The 20,612-nt window shown below is 44.0% G+C and overlaps 1 protein-coding gene across 1 annotated transcript in view; it reads right to left on the bottom strand.

Moving 5' to 3' along the window:
• The window catches only part of SUSD1 (sushi domain containing 1), a 281,173-nt gene that overhangs the window by 151,125 nt on the left and 109,436 nt on the right, over positions 1-20,612 (bottom strand). Inside the window, exons 8-11 of the mRNA XM_088460052.1 lie at positions 14,295-14,477; positions 11,520-11,696; positions 10,453-10,632; positions 8,021-8,200 (exon numbers count right to left, since the gene is read on the bottom strand). Of these exons, the coding sequence (XP_088316178.1) occupies positions 8,021-8,200; positions 10,453-10,632; positions 11,520-11,696; positions 14,295-14,477 (720 nt within the window). The remainder of the gene's footprint in view (positions 1-8,020; positions 8,201-10,452; positions 10,633-11,519; positions 11,697-14,294; positions 14,478-20,612) is intronic.

Below are 20,612 nucleotides of genomic sequence, written 5' to 3'. Positions count from 1 at the left end.
TTTACTGGCTGGCTCATCTTTACTCACACAGGCGCACGCTTGGCGCTGCTCCTTTGTTGATGCACGTGTGGCTACAGTGCACACAATTCACAAAGACAGAAAAAAAAGAATTTTTTATTTTTTGTGTAACGCACTTTGAGGGTTACACCACCCTTTAACAGACAGATGCACGCTTGGCGCTGCTGCTTTGAGGATGCACGTACAGTGCACACAATTCACAAACACAGAAGAAAATGTTTTTTTTTGTTGGAGTGCACTTTGGGGGCTTACACCACCCTTTAAGAGATGAGCCAGCTGGCCCTTTACTTATGGGACACAGGCGCACGCTTGGCGCTGCTCCTGTGTTGATGCACGTGCAGCCACAGTGCACACAATTCACAAACACAGAAAATATTTTTTTATTTTGTTTGGAGTGCACTTTCAGGGTTACACCACCCTTTAACAGCCAGACGCACGCTTGTCGCTGCTGCTTTGATTATGCAGGTGCGGCTACAGCCCACAGAATTCACAAAGACAGAAAAAAAAGAAGAATTTTTTATTTTTTGTGGAGCGCACTTTGGTTGTTACACCTCCCTTTAACATACAGATGCACGCTTGTCGCTGCTGCTTTGAGGATGCAGGTGCGGCTACTGCGCATACATTTCACACACAAACACAGAAAAAAATATTATTTTATTTTTGTTGGAGCGCACTTTGGGGGTTACACCACCCTTTAACAGACAGACGCACACTTGGCGCTTCTGCTTTGAGGATGCAGGTGCGGCTACTGCGCATACATTTCACACACAAACACAGAAAAAAATATTATTTTATTTTTGTTGGAGCGCACTTTGGGGGTTACACCACCCTTTAACAGACAGACGCACACTTGGCGCTTCTGCTTTGAGGATGCAGGTGCGGCTACTGCACATACATTTCACACACAAACACAGAAAAAAATATTATTTTATTTTTGTTGGAGCGCACTTTGGGGGTTACACCACCCTTTAACAGACAGACGCACACTTGGCGCTGCTGCTTTGAGGATGCAGGTGCGGCTACTGCACATAAATTTCACACACAAACACAGAAAAAAAGATTATTTTATTTTTGTTGGAGCGCACTTTGGGGGTTACACCACCCTTTAACAGATAGACGCACGCTTGTTGCTGCTGCTTTGAGGATGCAGGTGCGGCTACAGCCCACACAATTCACAAACACAGAAAAAAAGATTATTTAATTTTTGTTGGAGCGCATTTTGGGTGTTACACCACCTTTTAACAGACAGATGCACGCTTGGCACTGCTGCTTTGAGGATGCACGCACAGTGCACATAATTCACAAACACAGAAGAAAATGTTTTTTTTGTGTTGGAGTGCACTTTGGGGGCTTACACCAGCCGGCCCTTTACTTATGGGACACAGGCGCATGCTTGGCACTGCTCCTTTGTTGATGCACGTGCAGCCACAGTGCACACAATTCACAAACACAGAAAATAATTTTTTATTTTGTTTGGAGTGCACTTTGGGGTTACACCACCCTTTAACAGACAAGCCAGCCAGCCCTTTACTTATGACACAGGCACACGCTTGGCGTTACTTTGTTGATGCATGTGCGGCTACTGTGCACACAATTCACAAACACAAAAAAAAAATTTTTTTTTTGGAGTGCACTTTGGGGGTTACAGAACCCTTTAATGGACAAGCCAGCAGGCCCTTGGCCCTTGATTAATGACACAGGTGCATGCTTGGCTCTACTTTGTTGATGCACGTGCGGCTACTGCGCACACAATTCACAAACACAGAATAAAATAATATTTTTTTTGGAGTGCACTTTTGGGGGAGCACCCCTGATGCACAGATCACCCCCTGGACAACACTACAGCACCCCTCTAGGACTACAGCCTTTATGGGACACTGCACAACACAGTCCAGCCAGCCCCTATAGACTTTGGACTGGACACAGCCCCTATGGACAACTGACTGCACAACACAGCCCAGCCAGCCCCTATGGACAACAGCAGCACAACACAGCCCAGTCAGCCCCTATGGACAACAGCAGCACAACACAGCCCAGCCAGCCCTAGCTCCCACCCTCCCTCTTCACTGTAGACAGCCGGAGTGAGAAATGATGCTGACGCGGGGACCTTTTAAAGAATCCAAAGCCCGCGAGATCCGGAAGGCAGAATGATGACATTTGGCCTCGATTTCAGATCCGAGTCAGGTGGGAAAAGTTGAGCCTGACTCGAATACTACTCGGATCGGGGGGGTTCGGATTTCAGAAATCCGAACCCGCTCATCCCTAGTATATACTATACTATAATATAATAGTATAGTATAGTTTTTTTGCAATTGCTGCCCCATCCACCTTTTTTATTTTCCATGATACAGCAATGCATCTATACACCCCCCTCGCCTGCTTCCCCGTCCCATATTTATAACTTGACCACAGTGGCTCCAACATTAAATTTAGTGAGAAATCTTTAGTTCTAAAACGAAACAAGGCTGGAGATCAGTGGCATAATGTGGGGGGTTGAGTGGGGCACGTGCCCTGGACACCGTCGGACCCAGCGGCACCGGCCCTATGATTCAGAGCTGGATGCTCTGACAGAGCGCTCGCTATGAATCAGGGCTGTCCCTCCTACCTTTTGGAGTGGCCCCCTGGCCGCTCGCATAGCTGTGGGTGACCACCCACAGCTATAGCGAGCGGACAAAATGATGGTCACGATGGTCAAAACCATCGCGACCATCGGGCTTCCGATGAGACCCTTGCAGTAGGGTCTCGCTGCCGCAAGCCCTGGAGTGCTTTTGGCTCTTTCAGAGCCAAAAGCAGTCCCACTGACATCACTAGTGATGTCCCATAGGAATGCCTCCGTCTGGGCAGCCACACCCCCGGCACGCCCACCAAAGGGGGCGTGCTGTCAATCACCATCAACAGCACGCCCCCTTTGGTGCGAGACCCTAAACGACAGCTTGGCCATCGTTATTCGGGTCTCGCGTATGTGCACGACAGAGCCGCACTTGGGCAACATCGACACGCTTGCAAGCGCTCAGCGCTCGCGAGCGGGTCTGCATCAGGCCCATAGTACAGGGACATGCAGCCGCTGGCGGTGGTGTGCTTGATTAGCACTACAACCAATAACAGTCAGACAGACTTTTATTAGCTGCTGAACCCACTGCCGAAGCCGGGCTGGAGCTCACTCATGAGCTTCGCCTTCCAGCTACCACAGTGGGTGAAGGGAGAGACGTCATGACATGCTGCTGAGCGGGACCAGAGGAGCAGATGGCGGTGGGCACAGGAGCGGGGATTCTGGTAAGCAAATTATGTGTGTTTGTGTTGTGTCTGTGTGTTTTATGTGTACGGGGCACTACTGGGGGCACAGTATAATGGGCAGTGGGCACTAATGGAGGCAGTGTATAATGGGAGCTACTAGTGGCACTTCTGAAGGCATTGTATAATGGGCACTACTGGGGTACTGTATAATGGGCACTACTGTGGGCACTTTATAATGGGCACTACTGGGGGCACCAATGGAGGTGCTGTATAATGGGCATTATTGGGGGCACTGTATAAGGGGCACTACTGGGGCACTGTATAATGGGCAATGCTGGGGGCACTAATGGAGGCACTGTATAATGTTCACTACTGAGAGCACTATATAAGGGGCACTGTATAATAGGCACTACTGGGGCACTACTGGGGCACTGCATAAGGGGCACTAATGGAGGTACTGAATAAGAGGCACTACTGGGGGCACTGTATAATGGGCACTACTGGGTGCACTGTATAAGGGGCACTAATGGAGGCAATGCATAAGGGGCACTACTGGAGGCACTGCATAATGAGCACTACTGGAGGCACTGTATAAGGGGCACTAATGGAGGCACTGCATAAGAGGTGATTGCATAAGGGGCACTGCTACTGGGGTATTGCATAAGGGGCACTGCATCAGGGGGCATTGCATAAGCGGCACTGCATAATGGGGCATTGCATAAGGGGCACTGCTATTAGGGGCATTGCATAAGGGGCACTACTACTGGGGGCATTAAGGTGCGCATATGGAATGGAAAGGAATGTTCCCAGAGTGACGAGAAATGCTGGTGTGTCATGCTGACATGCCCCTATTTTCAGTGGCCTGGCAACTGGCCACACCCACCATTTTGGCACAAACTGGTGGTGGTGGGCTCCGTTTTTCATCTTGCCCTAGGCTCCAAAGACCCTAGTTACGCCACTGCTGGAGATGCATTATTCTGAGCGCAGTTATTCTTTTACATGACTACTGTGAACTGTCAGCATATACAATTTTTTGTGCACTGCTCGATGTTTGTATATTGCAAGCTGTATCGACATCATTTAACGTATAAAAAAGTTCTGAATACTTAATCAAGTGTAAGGAGAGGTAAGCACCTTGTCTTTTTATGTAATCAATCCTTGGTTAAGTAAGGATTAATTTTGTTAGGTTAGAATCACTAGCTTTGAGATTAGTCTTGGTTAGTCAATAGGGTTTTAGTCTGAGAGTTTAGGCTGATTTAAGTAAACTGGCAGCGCTTGCATCTTCCTCTTTCCATTTTTGTGATGAACTTGCAGGATTGTTTGTCTTTTTTACTTTAATTGGAATGTATTTTATTGTATTTCGTGGGCAGCACGGATGGTGCAATGGTTAGCTTTACTGTTTAACATCACTGAGGTCTTGTATTTGGTTCCCACCATGGCCACAAACTGTGTGAAGTTTGTATATTCTCCCTTTGGTTATCCGGTTTCCTCCCACACTCCAAAAATATATTGGTAGGTTAATTGGATACTGACAAAATAATTTATGTCAATGTGGAAGAGAATTTAGATTGTAAGCTCCACTGGGGGCAGGGACTGGCTTGAATGGCTAAATATTCTCTGGAAAACGCTGTGGAATATGTGTGCACGATATAAGTAAATGGTAATAAATAAAACAAATACATATCACCAACAGGGTAGACGAAGCTTAGCGGAAAGCAGTGCACCTTGGTGGCCTCTTAGAATGCAAGAGTGGCTGGGGGGCACTTCACCATTGAGACCTACAGGTTTCGTCTCTACCTCAGAGAAGGTCTGGCCTCCATCTCAGGCAGGAGACAGTGCTATGCCAATTGAGTGGCAGTGGTACTGCCCAATTCTGGTTGTGCTGCAGAGAGTGCCGCCCCAATTGAAATATCTTATTGGACTGTGGCCGAGGTTGCACTGCTTTTTCTACCACCTTTCATAATTCTATTCTAATTTGGTCAATAAATTAAGGCTGTGACCTCTTTTGCCATATTTCTGTGTCCGAGTCATTATTTACCATTTTGAATTTGGGTTTGGTTTAAGGTGTTTAGTTTAATAAAAGATTGATGCAATAATAAAACCACTGGGTGACTTTTACAGATTACTAGCAACCCACCCCGGCTTCGCAGGGGATAAATTTTGAATTTATGGTGATAGTCTTTGTTAACTGAGGTCTTATAACTGAATAGTCTGTTTTGAAAGTTTGTTTTCCAACTGTGATGCTGCATCTTCCCCCACAATTAATTAGCTTGTTGAACAAACTGCTCAAACATTCCCTCCCACTGTACCAGATGACCTAGCCTCTCCTGCAAAAGGGACTCATTTTAAAGCCTGCACACACAGGCTTGCCTGCCACAGTAGCCTGCATTTTAAGCATGTCATCTGAAGCATGGAGTTAGAACCGGAGTACGAACTGGATTTGGACTTTTGGCTACTTTCTAACCAAAATTGAAACAATCTCACGAACACACAGGAATGCTGCCACTCCACCTTCATTTACACTCCCCGAGACTGGGTTCGGCTGCTGTCTCATGCTGCAGCCAAATCGAACTCCACAAACTGCTGGATGCGACAAGCCCACACACGCAAGCAAAGTATACGCTGTGGCTTTTTGCAGATCGCTCTATAATTTTTAAATTTCTGATTAAGTTTAGCATGGTTTCAACTTAAAATGTGGTCACCATTTTATTCTTTTTATTTTTTTTCCGCCTGGACGTTATACTTCCGCTACTTGCACACCCTGCCAGATGTAACCTACGTAGTGTGCCCCAGATGGCTGCCTCGGATGGTTCATTCTTGGGCAGGATGAACAAACACGTGGATGTATTCATTCAGTGCATTTCATATTTCAAAATGTTTCAGTCACCCGTAAATCTCATGCCTGAACTGCAGCACTGTTTGCTGTATTTACTAAAATACAGCAAACAGTGTTTTGTAAAATGTACTTCCACCCCACTGTATGCTATACTGGTGTGCTATACCTCCACTGTATGCTATACTGGTGTGCTATACCTCCACTGTATGCTATACTGGTGTGCTATACCTCTACTGTATGCTATACTGGTGTGCTATACCTCCACTGTATGCTATACTGGTGTGCTATACCTCCACTGTATGCTATACTGGTGTGCTATACCTCCACTGTATGCTATACTGGTGTGCTATACATCCACTGTATGCTATACTGGTGTGCTATACATCCACTGTATGCTATACTGGTGTGCTATACATCCACTGTATGCTATGCTGGTGTGCTATACCTCCACTGTATGCTATACTGGTGTGCTATACCTCCACTGTATGCTATACTGGTGTGCTATACATCCACTGTATGCTATACTGGTGTGCTATACCTCCACTGTATGCTATACTGGTGTGCTATACCTCCACTGTATGCTATACTGGTGTGCTATACATCCACTGTATGCTATACTGGTGTGCTATACATCCACTGTATGCTATACTGGCGTGCTATACATCCACTGAAGTGCATCCTCCATGGCCAGGATGTACATCATGTGGATCTATTCACAAAGGGTATATCCTACTGCCACACATGTGTCAGTTTTCCCATATATGCCTTAGGTCCTTGTATGGTTTATCACCCACAATGCAACCTTCATAGTGCACCCACCATGGCTGCCTCACCTGGTACACTCGTGGATGGGATTAAAAATACACGGACCTGACTATTATGTTGGGACCCTACTCATAGCATCAGGATTTTGCAACCACCCATTTTGTGTCATCTCTTCTAGGCCTAACCTATTCCTCCCAGGGTAATCCTACGTAGTGCGCCCAAGACGGCTGCCTCATGTGGTACCTTTGGGGTGGAATATATAACCCATGGAAGTTATTTCCCAAAATGTCTGCACCAACCCCGCAATACAGTATGCTTATTGTGCTCTCTAGGTTTCGGTTGATTTTTATTTTATCAGTGTTGTTTTCTATTTTTTTGCAACACCAAATCCTTGTACAATGTACCATGTTTTCTGATGTCTGTAAAGCGACTTTGAGTCCTATGGGAGAAAGGCGCTATATAAATAAAATTATTATTATTATTATTATTATTATTATTATTATTATTATTATTATAAGATTATTTTGTTCTGTAGATAACATTAGTAAGTTTTCCTGAAGTTAACGCAAAAAGATTTAGTTTTGATGTGACACGCAAAAGGGCAAGGTAATGTTGTCCATAGGAAAAACAGTCTCCACTTAGGCCAACTTCAGCCACGTTAAGTGTCTGTCCCTAGGCTTTATTTATTGTCATGCCAAAGCAGACTCTTACCGGGAGTTGGAGTATAACATTAAAGAATCATTTGTCACATGAATGAAATAGGAATGGTAAAAAATGGGAAAAACTGAAATTTTGGATCAATAAACAGGGCTTACGTCAATTTTTATGGCGAAACCGGATAATACATATCAATCTGTACATGGTATAAAATATAGTCCATCAGTTTAGGCAGCGTAAGCAAAGAAAGTGCTCGGACATCAGTTTTTTTCATTGACTTAGATCACTAAAATCATCACTGCTTTGCTCCCTTTTGTCATTCATTAATCTGTCATACACCTAAACCTTCCTCAACAAATGCTCTATAGAACAGTGAAAACTACATCAAATTCCATCCGTGTTTCTCGAGATTACACTGAACAAACACCTACCAGGGACTTATTTTATTCTATGTATAGATTTCCTAGTAACATATAAAATTGTTATACGAACTGTATTTATTGAGCTTACCTCTGCATACAAGATTAGCTCCTATCCATTCTCCGTCCTCATTACAGGTGGCAACTTTGTTTCCTCTGTCCACGACATAGCCAGATAAACATTCATAAGTAACTAGGCTTCCATATGTAGTGTTCCACAGTAAACCTGGGACTGCATACTGGATAGTAGGTGGAGGCCCACAGTCTGCAACTGCAACCAGTACAATACAATTAATCATAGACACAGAATCAGCACATCTGTGGCCACTTTGCGTGCTTGGAGATAAATGTGGATCTCCTCTCGTATTCAGAGTTGGCTGCATCTGTGCCGATGCACCACCATTAACGTCCGTTTGTAAAAATAGCCAACATCAGCGTGCGTATATACACCAGCCCTATCGCTAGTGCAAAAGTTCCATCTGAAATAAGCTGGATTTCTGCATGTGATCACCTTCTGATAGACCACAATTCCATTTACATGCCCACGGCACACGTATCCTGCAAACACCCAGCTGCAGCCCAGCTACACCTACTCAGCCACAAGAGGAGTTGCTTATGAATAGCCCATAGTTGCTAAAAGTTGTACATGCACTGTTGCTTAAAATAACAAGATCCATCTAGTACTTTTGTATGAATGTAGATCAGAAGTATAATCTCTTTTATTGTCTATGCATATAGTTATTAAAATGTCACTCTATATATCTATACCAATGGAAATGTATGTTTCACATTACTGCTATGATATAACAACAGCTATGTGGATGTGGACTCCCCACACATATGTTCTGTTTCTACATACACACATTCCGCACACTGCGGGACAATATTGCTGTGTGACTGGATCATGTAGATCACCAAGAACCTCTGTGCTCTGGACACTTTGCAATATGTGGCCATTATTTTTATGAATCAAATTCCAATTTCCCTATAGACTGCAAGCTTGCAATTAGGACCATCTTATCTCTATGGGCTCAATCCTAATGCTATTTGTGTCCTGCAAGCTGTTCTCATGGCGAAATTGCACAGCTACAGAGAATAACATTTGCTACATTTTTCATCCAGGATGTCTCTGTACATTGCTGCATTCATCTTTCCCTCTGTCCTGGCTAGTCTCCCAGTTCCTGCCGCTGAAAAACATCCCCACAGCATGATGCTGCCACCACCATGCTTCACTGTAGGGATGGTATTGGCCTGGTGATGAGCGGTGCCTGGTTTCCTCCAAACATAACACCTGGCATTCACGCCAAAGAGTTCAATCTTTGTCTCATCAGACCAGAGAATTTTGTTTCTCATGATCTGATAGTCCTTCAGGTACATTTTGGCAAACTCCAGGTGGGCTGCCATGTGCTTTTTACCAAGGAGTGGCTTTCGTCTGGCTACTCTACCATAAAGGCCTGATTGGTGGATTGCTGCAGAGATGGTTGTCCTTCTGGAAGGTTCTCCTCTCTTCACAGAGTAATGCTGTAGCTCTGACAGAGTGACCATTGGGTTCTTGATCATCTCCCTGGCTAGGGCCCTTCTTCCACGATCGCTCAGAGTCCTGGTGGTTCCGAACTTCTTTCATTTACAGATGATGGAGGCCACTGTGCTCATTGGTACCTTCAAAGCAGCAGATATTTTTCTGTACCCTTCCCCAGATTTGTGCCTCGAGACAATCCTGTCTCGGAGGTCTACAGACAATTCCTTGGACTTCATGCTTGGTTTGTGTTCTGACATGCACTGTCAAGTGTGGGACCTTATATAGACAGGTGTATGCCTTTCAAAATCATGTCCAGTCAACTGAATTTACCACAGGTGGACTCCAATTAAGCTGTAGGAACATCTCACGGATGATCAGTGGAAATAGGATGCACCTGTACTCAATTTTGAGCTTCATGGCAAAGGCTGTAAATACTTATGTACATGTGATTTTTTAGTGCTTTTTTTTTTTTTTTAATTTGCAAAAATCGCAAAAAAACTTTTTACACATTGTCATTATGGGGTATTGTGTGTAGAATATTGAGGACAAAAATGAATTTAGTGCATTTTGGAATAAGGCTGTAACATAACAAAATGTGAAAAAAGTGAAGCGCTGTGAATACTTTCCGGATTCACTGTACGTACAAGTCATATGCACAAAAACTGGATATGTGACACATCAGTGTTAAAAAGGAAGTGTTTTATGCATAGGTATCTCTGTTCACTAACTTGCACAGGCACTCAAGATACCTAGTAATCATGGAAGTAATTTACTCTATGCTGAACAGAGTAGAAGCATGAAGCCATGTCTCCGCAATTCCCAGCTCCAAACATGTTTAAGACCAATGTGTCTGCTTATAGTACAGTATTTCAATTTTCCAGTCACAAGTTAAAATATATATAATTTACAATGAACTATTTTCACAATTTTATTATCTTCAATGAATCAATGCCTACAGTATGAGACTAGGACTATTCATCCATGTGATGATCTGTGGGCCTCACCTATACACTCCAGATTAGCTCCTTCCCAGCGCCCAGCTGCAGTGCAGATAGAAGAATTGTAACCACTCACTGCAATGTATCCTTTTGAACATATAAATATTACAATGTTTCCAAAAGTTGTGTTTTGAAAAGAGTGGATTTCAGCATATGGCATGGCCAGTGGTGGTCCACAGTCAGCAGCTAGAAACATAGAAATAGATGGTGATCACATTAGCAAAAAGAATTCTTAAAGATGAAACATTACTGACATTAAAAATAAAGTATAATGTACTATATCTTCTTGCTGAAAATATTGCCATGGCTGGGCCACGCCCCCTAATAATAAACACCAGTTACCAGCCAGTATAACATTCCTTTCCCATATAACAACCTGCTTTTATTAAAGCAGGTTATGCTCAGTTGCCGTCTTAACATATTAACTAGTCAGTGGTGTTTCTGGCAATGCTGTTTCTATCAAGGGCGCAGGGTGTGCGGTGACTCATATGTTGGACATGTACCTGGGCAAATCAATAGAGTAGGAAGGGTTTATTAATCTGTTACAATTTTGTTGAAGTTGCCAGAAGAGTTAGACTGTTCTAAGTATTTTGCTCAGACACAAGCACCATAACCAAGATGCCCTTTTTAGAGTGACAATACCTTACCGGTGGTTTTAACCCTATTCACATGTTGGTTAGTTAATATACTTTCACCTAAGTTATAAGTACAATGAAAACCTCAAATTAAGTAATAGCATATTCCATTTGTTACCTCTGACAATTACCTCTGTAATCTATATTTACAGTGTATACAGTGTTGTAGTGACTTGGCAAGCAAACATAGCTCTACTTCCCAGTGGAGGCACTGAAGATACCAACTGTAAGTGAAATCTTAATGACACTCCCTGGATACAAATTCTGAGGTGACATATATAATCTTGAATAACTAGTTGTTAAAATTATTGATTTTAGAATTTATTTTTGAAAAAAAAATCATAGCAATATCTTTCTGAAGAAGAAAAGTGTTGAATGTGTGGGTACCGTAATAGTTAAGATAACTTTGAAAAATTGTGCTTTGAGATATGTATGTACCTTTACACGCTATTAATGCTTGAGTCCATGTACCGTCAGTGCAGATAGATGTATACTGAATTTTGTCCGCAGTGAATCCATCATCACATCTGTATATCACCTTACTTCCAAATGTGGTGTTAATTATGGGATCCGTGTGTGAATTTGCCAGACGTGGTGGCAGTCCACAGTCAATGACTTGACAAAAATGATTTACAAAATAAATCAGTTTAGAATTTTTAAGCCTACTTTACATACTAATTAAACATCTCTGTTTTATTATAAATTTGATCAACTTGATAAGTACATGTTCATAATAACTGCCTAAGCATGGAGTGTAGAGACACAGGTTTATATATACAAATTGTTCAGACCTGCAATGCTTATTTATGTCTTACAGTATGTTACTTCTCCTCACATCCACTTCATGGATGTTGAAGAAACCCCAGTAAAATCAATCTGCAATTTATGAGTTTGTGAGTGCATTGAAAAATGTGAGTAAACAGTAAAAAAAAAAGTCACATCAAAGTGTATCCCATTAAGACCATTCCCTTCATTAACTGAAACATTTCTATTTGTCTTCTAACATAATGCCTACATCTGGTGGACACAGAAGTGCACCTGGAAGTTTTGAAATGCATCTGACTATAGCTAGTAATAATAAAGAGACCTGATCCAAGAGTTGTTGGAGAATTCAAGGAAGAAAACTTCATCCTTCCCTTTAATTGCACCAGTATACGTTTATGAAGCCGGCGGACGGAATGTCGACCGCCGGCTTCTAGACTAGTTAATCCCGGCGAGGGTTAAATGACAGGCATCTAAATCTAGACACCTGTAATTTTACCGACGCCGGGAGACTGGTGCCCGGCATCCCAATCGAAGGGATGCCGGGCGCCAGTTGCGGACAGCCACGGGGGGAGGGTTCGGTTTAGGGCTCCCGGGGGGGACTTAGGGTTAGGCACCCCCCCGGGAGGTTAGAGTTAGGCTAGGGGGAGGGAGGGATAGGGTTAGGCACACCCAGGGGGAGGTTAGGGTTAGGCACTCCCCCGGGGGACTTAGGTTTAGGCGGTGGGGAAGGGGGGGTTAGGTTTAGGCACTTAGAGGGGAGATTAGGGTTAGGCACAGGGTAGGGAGGTTAGGGTTAGGCACCCCTAAGGAGGGTAAGGGTTAGGGGGTAAAATTAGGTTAGTTTATACTTACCTGGGGACGATCAGGATTTCCTCCTTTGTCGGGCTGCCCCATTACTCATTTAAAAATTCCACCCCACAAAGTGAATCAGTACTTTTTCAATGCAATGCAGAAAAAGTCAAATACTAAACTGATGCAGTTATTTCATTTACCTTGTTTTCATGTAATTTTATGACTGAATCTTTGTGCGTGTGTATAAATCTTATAATAATTTTAAACAATGGGTTTACTGCGCAAGTCTCCTGTCTGTTTTATCATATCTTACAATAAAAATTTGTCAACATTTCTTTTTTAAAACATTTACAAAATTGAGGGATTGTGGGCCTGATTCTGAGTAACACACAAGTGCGAATAGGGCCACATTTAGCGATTTTTCAGTCGTACATTTCTCTGCAGATGCTAAATGGAAGTTTATATGTGGCAACTGAGTGCCAATAGTGCGAATGCGTGCAAGAGAAGCATTTCATAGTTGTGTTGGGATGTATCGGGGGGTGAAGTGTAGCCACAGTTACTCGCTATTCTGAGTTGTGAGTAAGCAGTGTGGATGCCAAATTCAATCACATCTGCTGCTGATAATGGTGACAGATACTCTTGCGCATGGTATGCAATCGGGAAGCTGGTGCACGTAAGCCCGACAGCCGGCTTCCTGACTGCTTTATCCTGGCGAGGGTTAAATGACAGGTGTCTAATTCTAGATACCTGTCATTTTACCAACGCCGGGAGACCGGCGCCCGGCATTCCGATTGAAGTGATGCCGGGCGCCGCTGCGGACAGCCGCAGCGGGGGAGGTTTAGGTTTAGGGCTCCCGGGGGGGACTTAGGGTTAGACACCCCCCCGGGAGGTTAGGGAGAGCCTAGGGGGAGGTAGGGTTAGGCACCACCAGGGGGGACTTAGGGTTAGGCACCCCCCAGTGGACATAGGTTTAGGTGGCGGGGAAGAGGGGGTTAGGTTTAGGAGGGATGCCGGGCGCCAGTTGCGGACAGCCGCGGGGGGAGGGTTCGGTTTAGGGCTCCCGGGGGGGACTTAGGGTTAGGCACCCCCCCCGGGAGGTTAGAGTTAGGCTAGGGGGAGGGAGGGTTAGGGTTAGGCACACCCAGGGGGAGGTTAGGGTTAGGCACCCCCCCCGGGGGACTTAGGTTTAGGTGGCGGGGAAGGGGGGGTTAGGTTTAGGCACTTAGAGGGGGGATTAGGGTTAGGCACTGGGGGGAAGGTTAGGGTTAGTCACCCCTAAGGAGGGTTAGGGGGGTTAGGTTAGAACATACTTACCTGCGGACGATTGGAATTTTCAGCCGTGTCTGTCTGCTGCTGCAGTGGGCACTCAGAGTTGCGTTCATATTACGTAAGAATCAGGCCCACTAAATTTGATATTTTATTGCAATGTATTTATTAAACCAGTCATTTTAGAGATTGTTGAAAAAAATCATTACATAGCTATCACATCTAAACAATACATTTGTTGCATGTGTGGGTGCCTTAAGAGATTATTTAAGAAATTTAATTTTGGAATATCCTAAATAACTGTGACACAATGTGAAATACTCATAAGTACATCTTTACAATTGTAGTTTGGAAACTGTTTTAATACATGAAACAAAGATTTTGACTTACCTTTACACACTATTAATGCTCTGGTCCATGTCCCATCAGCTGAGCAGATAGATATGTTCTGATGATAACTGTCCGCTCTGAATCCTTCATCACATCTGTATATCACCTGACTTCCAATTGTAGTGTTAGTTATCAGGTCTATGCGTGAATTCGGCAGCAGAGGCGGCATTCCACAGTCAATGACTTAAAAGATTATTTACAAAATATTGCAGTTTAGAGGTTTATTCAACTCTTTACTAAATACATATTTCAATTATGTTCCATATTTTACCTACTTGCAAATTAAATGTTATCTACATGTTCCTAATTTATTTCTATATTCAGTGTGAAGAGACACGGGGGTATAGTGGAACCAAAGCATAGGGAAGTAAACCATCACCTATTTAACAAGGGCAGTAGTACAAAATAGAAAATCATTCCTATCATATGTGTTATATTACTTTTTAACCAAACAAATATGAAAGTGCACAACACTTAACACCCCAGTAAAATCTGAACCTATCTTTTTTGATATTGTTCTTAATATTAAGCCTTATTACTGATTTAGCCTAATTTATGTCTTATTTTAATCATGAGAGTGAATGGGCATCGATGTTGTCATTATTATATGTGCCACTTTACAGTGTTTAAATGCTTTATCACATGGGCCATGTGTGCCTATAACTACACAATCCCCACAAAATTCGAAATTTCAAAATGCAGTTTTTCTAAATTATAGGAATGAGTCTCCTAGTCTGAGGTGCTGCAGAATCCAAGATCAGAAATCTCTCTGCAAATGTGCCCTCTCTATCCATCTACCTTATTTAAGTAATCCAGTCCCACAAAATAAAGCATTGTTTCAGTGTGTCAGTGTAAAACAGGCACCATCACAAACTCTGCCATCTTGTTCTACAGATCCATGCACTTCCCCAATAATCTGGTGTGATTGAGCATATATTTTATAGTTTTTCTATTTTTTCGAACAAAGCTTCTAAATATTCATCAAATGTTGCAGTGTATCTCACCATCTCTGTTCTGTCAGTAGATACCCACTGACTGTTAGAAACTTCATCTTCAGGGTCACAGTCTTCGAATTTCTCAAGTACAATGCTTTTTACGTTTTCAGTTGATGGGCATTGAGAGCAGTGTTGTAGCATGCAGTCTCTGTTATCTTTTGAACAGACTAAATAGGCATTGGTGTAACTATAGAGGGTGCGCTTGCTATGGGGCCTGGCTGCTTAGGGGGCCCACCGGCCCAGCAAGCAATCCCCTGCACCCTGCCAAGTACAGCGCTGATGTCATTTTTAATCAGGAGCCAGTTGCAACCCAATAGGAACTCGCTGCTGGTTCCAATTGGCTCGTGACTGGCACCTGATTAAAAATGACATTGGCTCTCTTAGAAGCTGGGAGGAGGCATGGCTATGATGACATCCCCAGACCATGGCCATGCCTCCTCCCAGCTTTAGTGAGGAGAGATGGAGCGACGCTCTGGGCTCAGGAGGTGGTAAGTATTACGGGGTGGGGGGGAGGAAATTTTGCTATGGGGCCCACAAACCTCTGGTAACACTGCTGTAAATAGGTAATTAGGTCTTTTCTATATGCTTCTCATGGGTATGCGTGCTCCCATTTTTGCACATATTCAATTCTAAAATCACAGAAACAGGATTTGCGCGAAATTCTTGCTGTGAAAAGTGGGGTTGGGTATGAAATGCCGACGGCCGGGAAGCCGTCTGACTAAATCCCAACGCCGCAAGCCCAAATGCTGAAGATCCCGACTACGGCTGGTAAGTACCCCAAATCTCCCCTCAACCCCCCTAACTCTCCCTTAGTGGTGCCTAACCATAACCTCCCCCCAGTGGTGCCTAACCCTAACCACCTCTGGGGGTGCCTAAACCTAACTTTCCCTCCCCGCACCCTAAACCTAACCCTCCCGGGGTGGTGCCTAACCTAAGTCCCGCCGGGGGTCCCTAAACCTAACTCTCCACGTATAAATGCTAACACTTCCCGGCTTACCTTAATTCGGGAAGCCATCTGTCTAGATTCTGGCATCGGGATATAGACGGGCATCAGGATTTCGATGCCTGTCTTTAGTCCCGCGTCGGTATTTAGACACACCAGGATTTAGTCAGATGGTTACCCAGCCGTCGGGATTTTGACTGTATCCCGAAAAGTGTAGGTGAAAATAAGGAAATCAGCCTGTACACTGAAAAATACCAAACTAACATAGGATAACGGTATAGAAGTGTATTTTTTCAGCGAAATAAGTGCTCTCATTAAATTCAGGGTACATAAAAAAGGATATAAGTATATATTTGGGTCATTTTAAGGGACTTTAAAATAAAAGTGCAAAAAGACAGACTACTCCCACCTGCAAGACTAAAAACACTTGTTCCACTCTTAAAGTACAGCAATATATCTGTCCCATAGCTTGAACCCAAAATTCCATCACTGCACTCTTTTAACCCAAAAATGACTTGTCATTATTGGCCAATTAAAAATAATTAATAACATCAAGGTGCCTAATTAGTCATCAGAGAGGAGGGGGGGGGCTTGTCCCAGGGCTTCTGAACCAAATCCTGCCATTTTTACATTAAAATAGGGATTTTCCCCAACTTTGCACCTGCTCATTGTAGGTGATGTGAAACTTGAGGTAAATTTGCAGCCGATTAATTATTGTGGCTAATTGAATAGGGGTTTTGCACTGTAAAATAGCAGTTTTTAGCACAAAAATTTGTAATCGCGGGCTAATTGAATACCCCCCTATGTGTAACAAGAAATCTGCACATATACTGTATATAGAAATATACAAATTAAAATACTCCCCTGGCGGGCAAAATTATACCAAATGGTAATTTTCATTTTTAAAGAGAGATTTTTAATTAAACATTAAAATACTCGTACAGGCAATCAAAGTCCCATTATTTTTCTTACATAGGTTTTTAGAGTATATTTTAAGGTTCAGTTTAAAAAAAAATAATTAAGTTTGAAGTAATGGAATGTATAATGACTCTCAGAGTCAGGCAAGGTTGATAAAACATTTTTTTTCTGGAATCTCCATATTCTGATTGACAAAGGGCCAAAATTTCAAAGTGATACGTGGATTAGATACTGAGATAGGAATGTTTTTTCCACATACATCTCACATAAAAATGGAGCATCAGGAGTGGCATTTCTGAGCAATTTCTTGAAAATTAGACCCCCTATATCTCATGTGGTAGTATCAAATGTACAAAGTTTCATGAAAATCTGAGACGGTGGGTGTCATGGCCTGGGTGAACTGACATGGAATGACTCCTAATTATTTGGATCGGTGTTTCTTATTTGGTCTTATCTAACTCTTGATGACCATGTTTCTTAACTTTTTTTTCATTATTTTATTCATTCTTTTAATCATATGGACACTGTAGGCTGCAATTAATAACTGTATATCTTTCAAAGAGCCAAATAAAATAAAATTATTTCAAGAAAAAGAAGAAAAGAAATGAATAAGTGTAGTCTCCCCCTATTAATGATTAAACAGTGCTCTCTTTAGATACTTTGGTCCCGATACAAATAAAAGTGAAAGAATATTAAGATAGTGTTATAAAAAACTTGAGTAACTAAAAAAGATTGTGCTTTTCACAAAAATGTGCACTCCTAGTAAGGAATCAATTAAAATGTAAATATACATAGTCAGGGCCGCAACTAGGGGGGGCTGGAGGTGCACGTGCACCGGGTGCACCGCTGCACCCGGCGCCAGTGTCCTCCAGCCCGGCGCTGCAGAGAGGCTCCAAGCTGGACGCACGCTGAGATGTTATTACCAGCGGGCGCCCGGCTCCTTCTCTGCAGCGACGCGGTGTAGCCGGAGCCGGAGGCTGGAGTTCTCTCCTGAACTCCAGCTTCCGGCTCTCCCCATGGGCACTATGGGGGAGACGTCGTGATGTCTCCCCCATAGTTCCGAGGAGCAGGAGGGCAGACCAGACGCGACGCTGGGTGCAGAAGCCAGGTTCAAGGTAAGTATTTTTTTTTAATAAGCTGCACTACAGGGGCATTATTATGGGGTCATGGACATTACCACAGGGGCATTACTATGGGGGCATGGCCAATACAGGGGCATTACTGTATAGGCACTATAGGGGCATTACTATTGGGGCATAGGCACTACAGGGGTATTACCACAGATGCATTACTATGGGGGCATGAGCACTACAGGGGCATTATTGTATGGGCACTACAGGGGCATTACTATGGGACCATGGGTACTACAGGGGCATTACATGGGGGCATGGGCACTACAGGGTCATTACATCAAGAGCATGGGGACTACAGGGGCATTATTATGGGGCATGGGCATTTCCACAGGGGCATTACTATGGGGGCATGGGCAATACAGGGGCATTACTGTATAGGCACTACAGCGGCATTACTAATGGGGCATAAGCACTACAGAGGCATTACCACAGGTACATTACTGTGGGGGCACTACAGGGGCATTACTATGGGAGCATGGGCACTACAGGGGCATTGCTATGAAAGCATGAGCTCTACAGGGGCATTACCACAAGGGCATTAATATGGGAGCATGGGCACTACAGGGGCATTACTGTATGGTGGGCACTACAGGGGCATTACTGTATGGTGGGCACTACAGGGGCAATACTATGGGGGTATTAACATATGGGCATTATTATGGGGGCATTACAATATGGGCACTACTACAGAGTCATTACTATATGGGCTCTACTACAGGATCATTGCTTTGGGGGCATTATCATATGGGCACTACTACAGGGGCACTACTATATAGGCACTACTGCAGGGGCATTACCTCAAGGGGCATTACTATAGGGGCATTGATGCAGGGGGGAATTACCAGGGGGGGCGCCAAATTACTGTCTTGGCCCTGGTGACAAAAATACTAGTTTCGGCCCTGACATAGTATATTCTCTATGAAGTCAGTATCATGGATATGTATGTTTACATAAAATGTTTCAGTCAATTTAATCAAGTTGTATAATGTAAGCATTACCTGCACATGCAATAGATGCACCTTCCCATGTCCCATTAGCTGCACAGGCAATAGATGCACCTCCCCATGTCCCATTACCTGCACAGGCAATAGGTGCACCTTCCCATGTCCCATTACCTGCACAGACAATAGGTGCACCTTCCCATGTCCCATTACCTGCACAGACAATAGATGCACCTTCCCATGTCCCATTACCTGCACAAGCAATAGATGCACTTTCCCATGTCCCATTACCTGCACAGGCAATAGATGCACCTTCCCATTTCCCATTACCTGCACAGGCAATAGATGCACTTTCCCATGTCCCATTACCTGCACAGGCAATAGATGCACCATCCCATGTCCCATTACCTGCACAGGCAATAGATGCACCTTGCCATGTCCCATTACCTGCACAGACAAAAGATGCACCTTCCCATGTCCCATTACCTGCACAGACAATAGGTGCACCTTCCCATGTCCCATTACCTGCACAGTCAATAGATGCACCTTCCCATGTCCCATTACCTGCACAGGCAATAGATGCACCTTCCCATGTCCCATTACCTGCACAGACAAAAGATGCACCTTCCCATGTCCCATTACCTGCACAGGCAATAGATGCACCTTCCCATGTCCCATTACCTGCACAGGCAATAGATGCACCTTCCCATGTCCCATTACCTGCACAGGCAATAGATGCACCTTCCCATGTCCCATTACCTGCACAGGCAATAGATGCACCTTCCCATGTCCCATTACCTGCACAGGCAATAGATGCACCTTCCCATGTCCCATTACCTGCACAGACAAAAGATGCACCTTCCCATGTCCCATTACCTGCACAGACAATAGATGCACCTTCCCATGTCCCATTACCTGCACAGGCAATAGATGCACCTTCCCATGTCCCATTACCTGCACAGGCAATAGATGCACCTTCCCATGTCCCATTACCTGCACAGGCAATAGATGCACCTTCCCATGTCCCATTACCTGCACAGACAAAAGATGCACCTTCCCATGTCCCATTACCTGCACAGGCAATAGATGCACCTTCCCATGTCCCATTACCTGCACAGGCAATAGATGCACCTTCCCATGTCCCATTACCTGCACAGGCAATAGATGCACCTTCCCATGTCCCATTACCTGCACAGGCAATAGATGCACCTTCCCATGTCCCATTACCTGCACAGACAATAGATGCACCTTCCCATGTCCCATTACCTGAACAGGCAATAGATGCACCTTCCCATGTCCCATTACCTGCACAGACAATAGATGCACCTTCCCATGTCCCATTACCTGCACAGACAATAGATGCACCTTCCCATGTCCCATTACCTGCA

Source organism: Taudactylus pleione, unplaced genomic scaffold (assembly GCF_031769625.1).
Source record: "Taudactylus pleione unplaced genomic scaffold, aTauple2 ptg000967l, whole genome shotgun sequence".
NCBI lineage: Eukaryota > Metazoa > Chordata > Amphibia > Anura > Myobatrachidae > Taudactylus > Taudactylus pleione.
The sequence above is the reverse complement of the archived record's forward strand: the minus strand, read 5'-3'. Positions and strand labels throughout refer to the sequence as shown.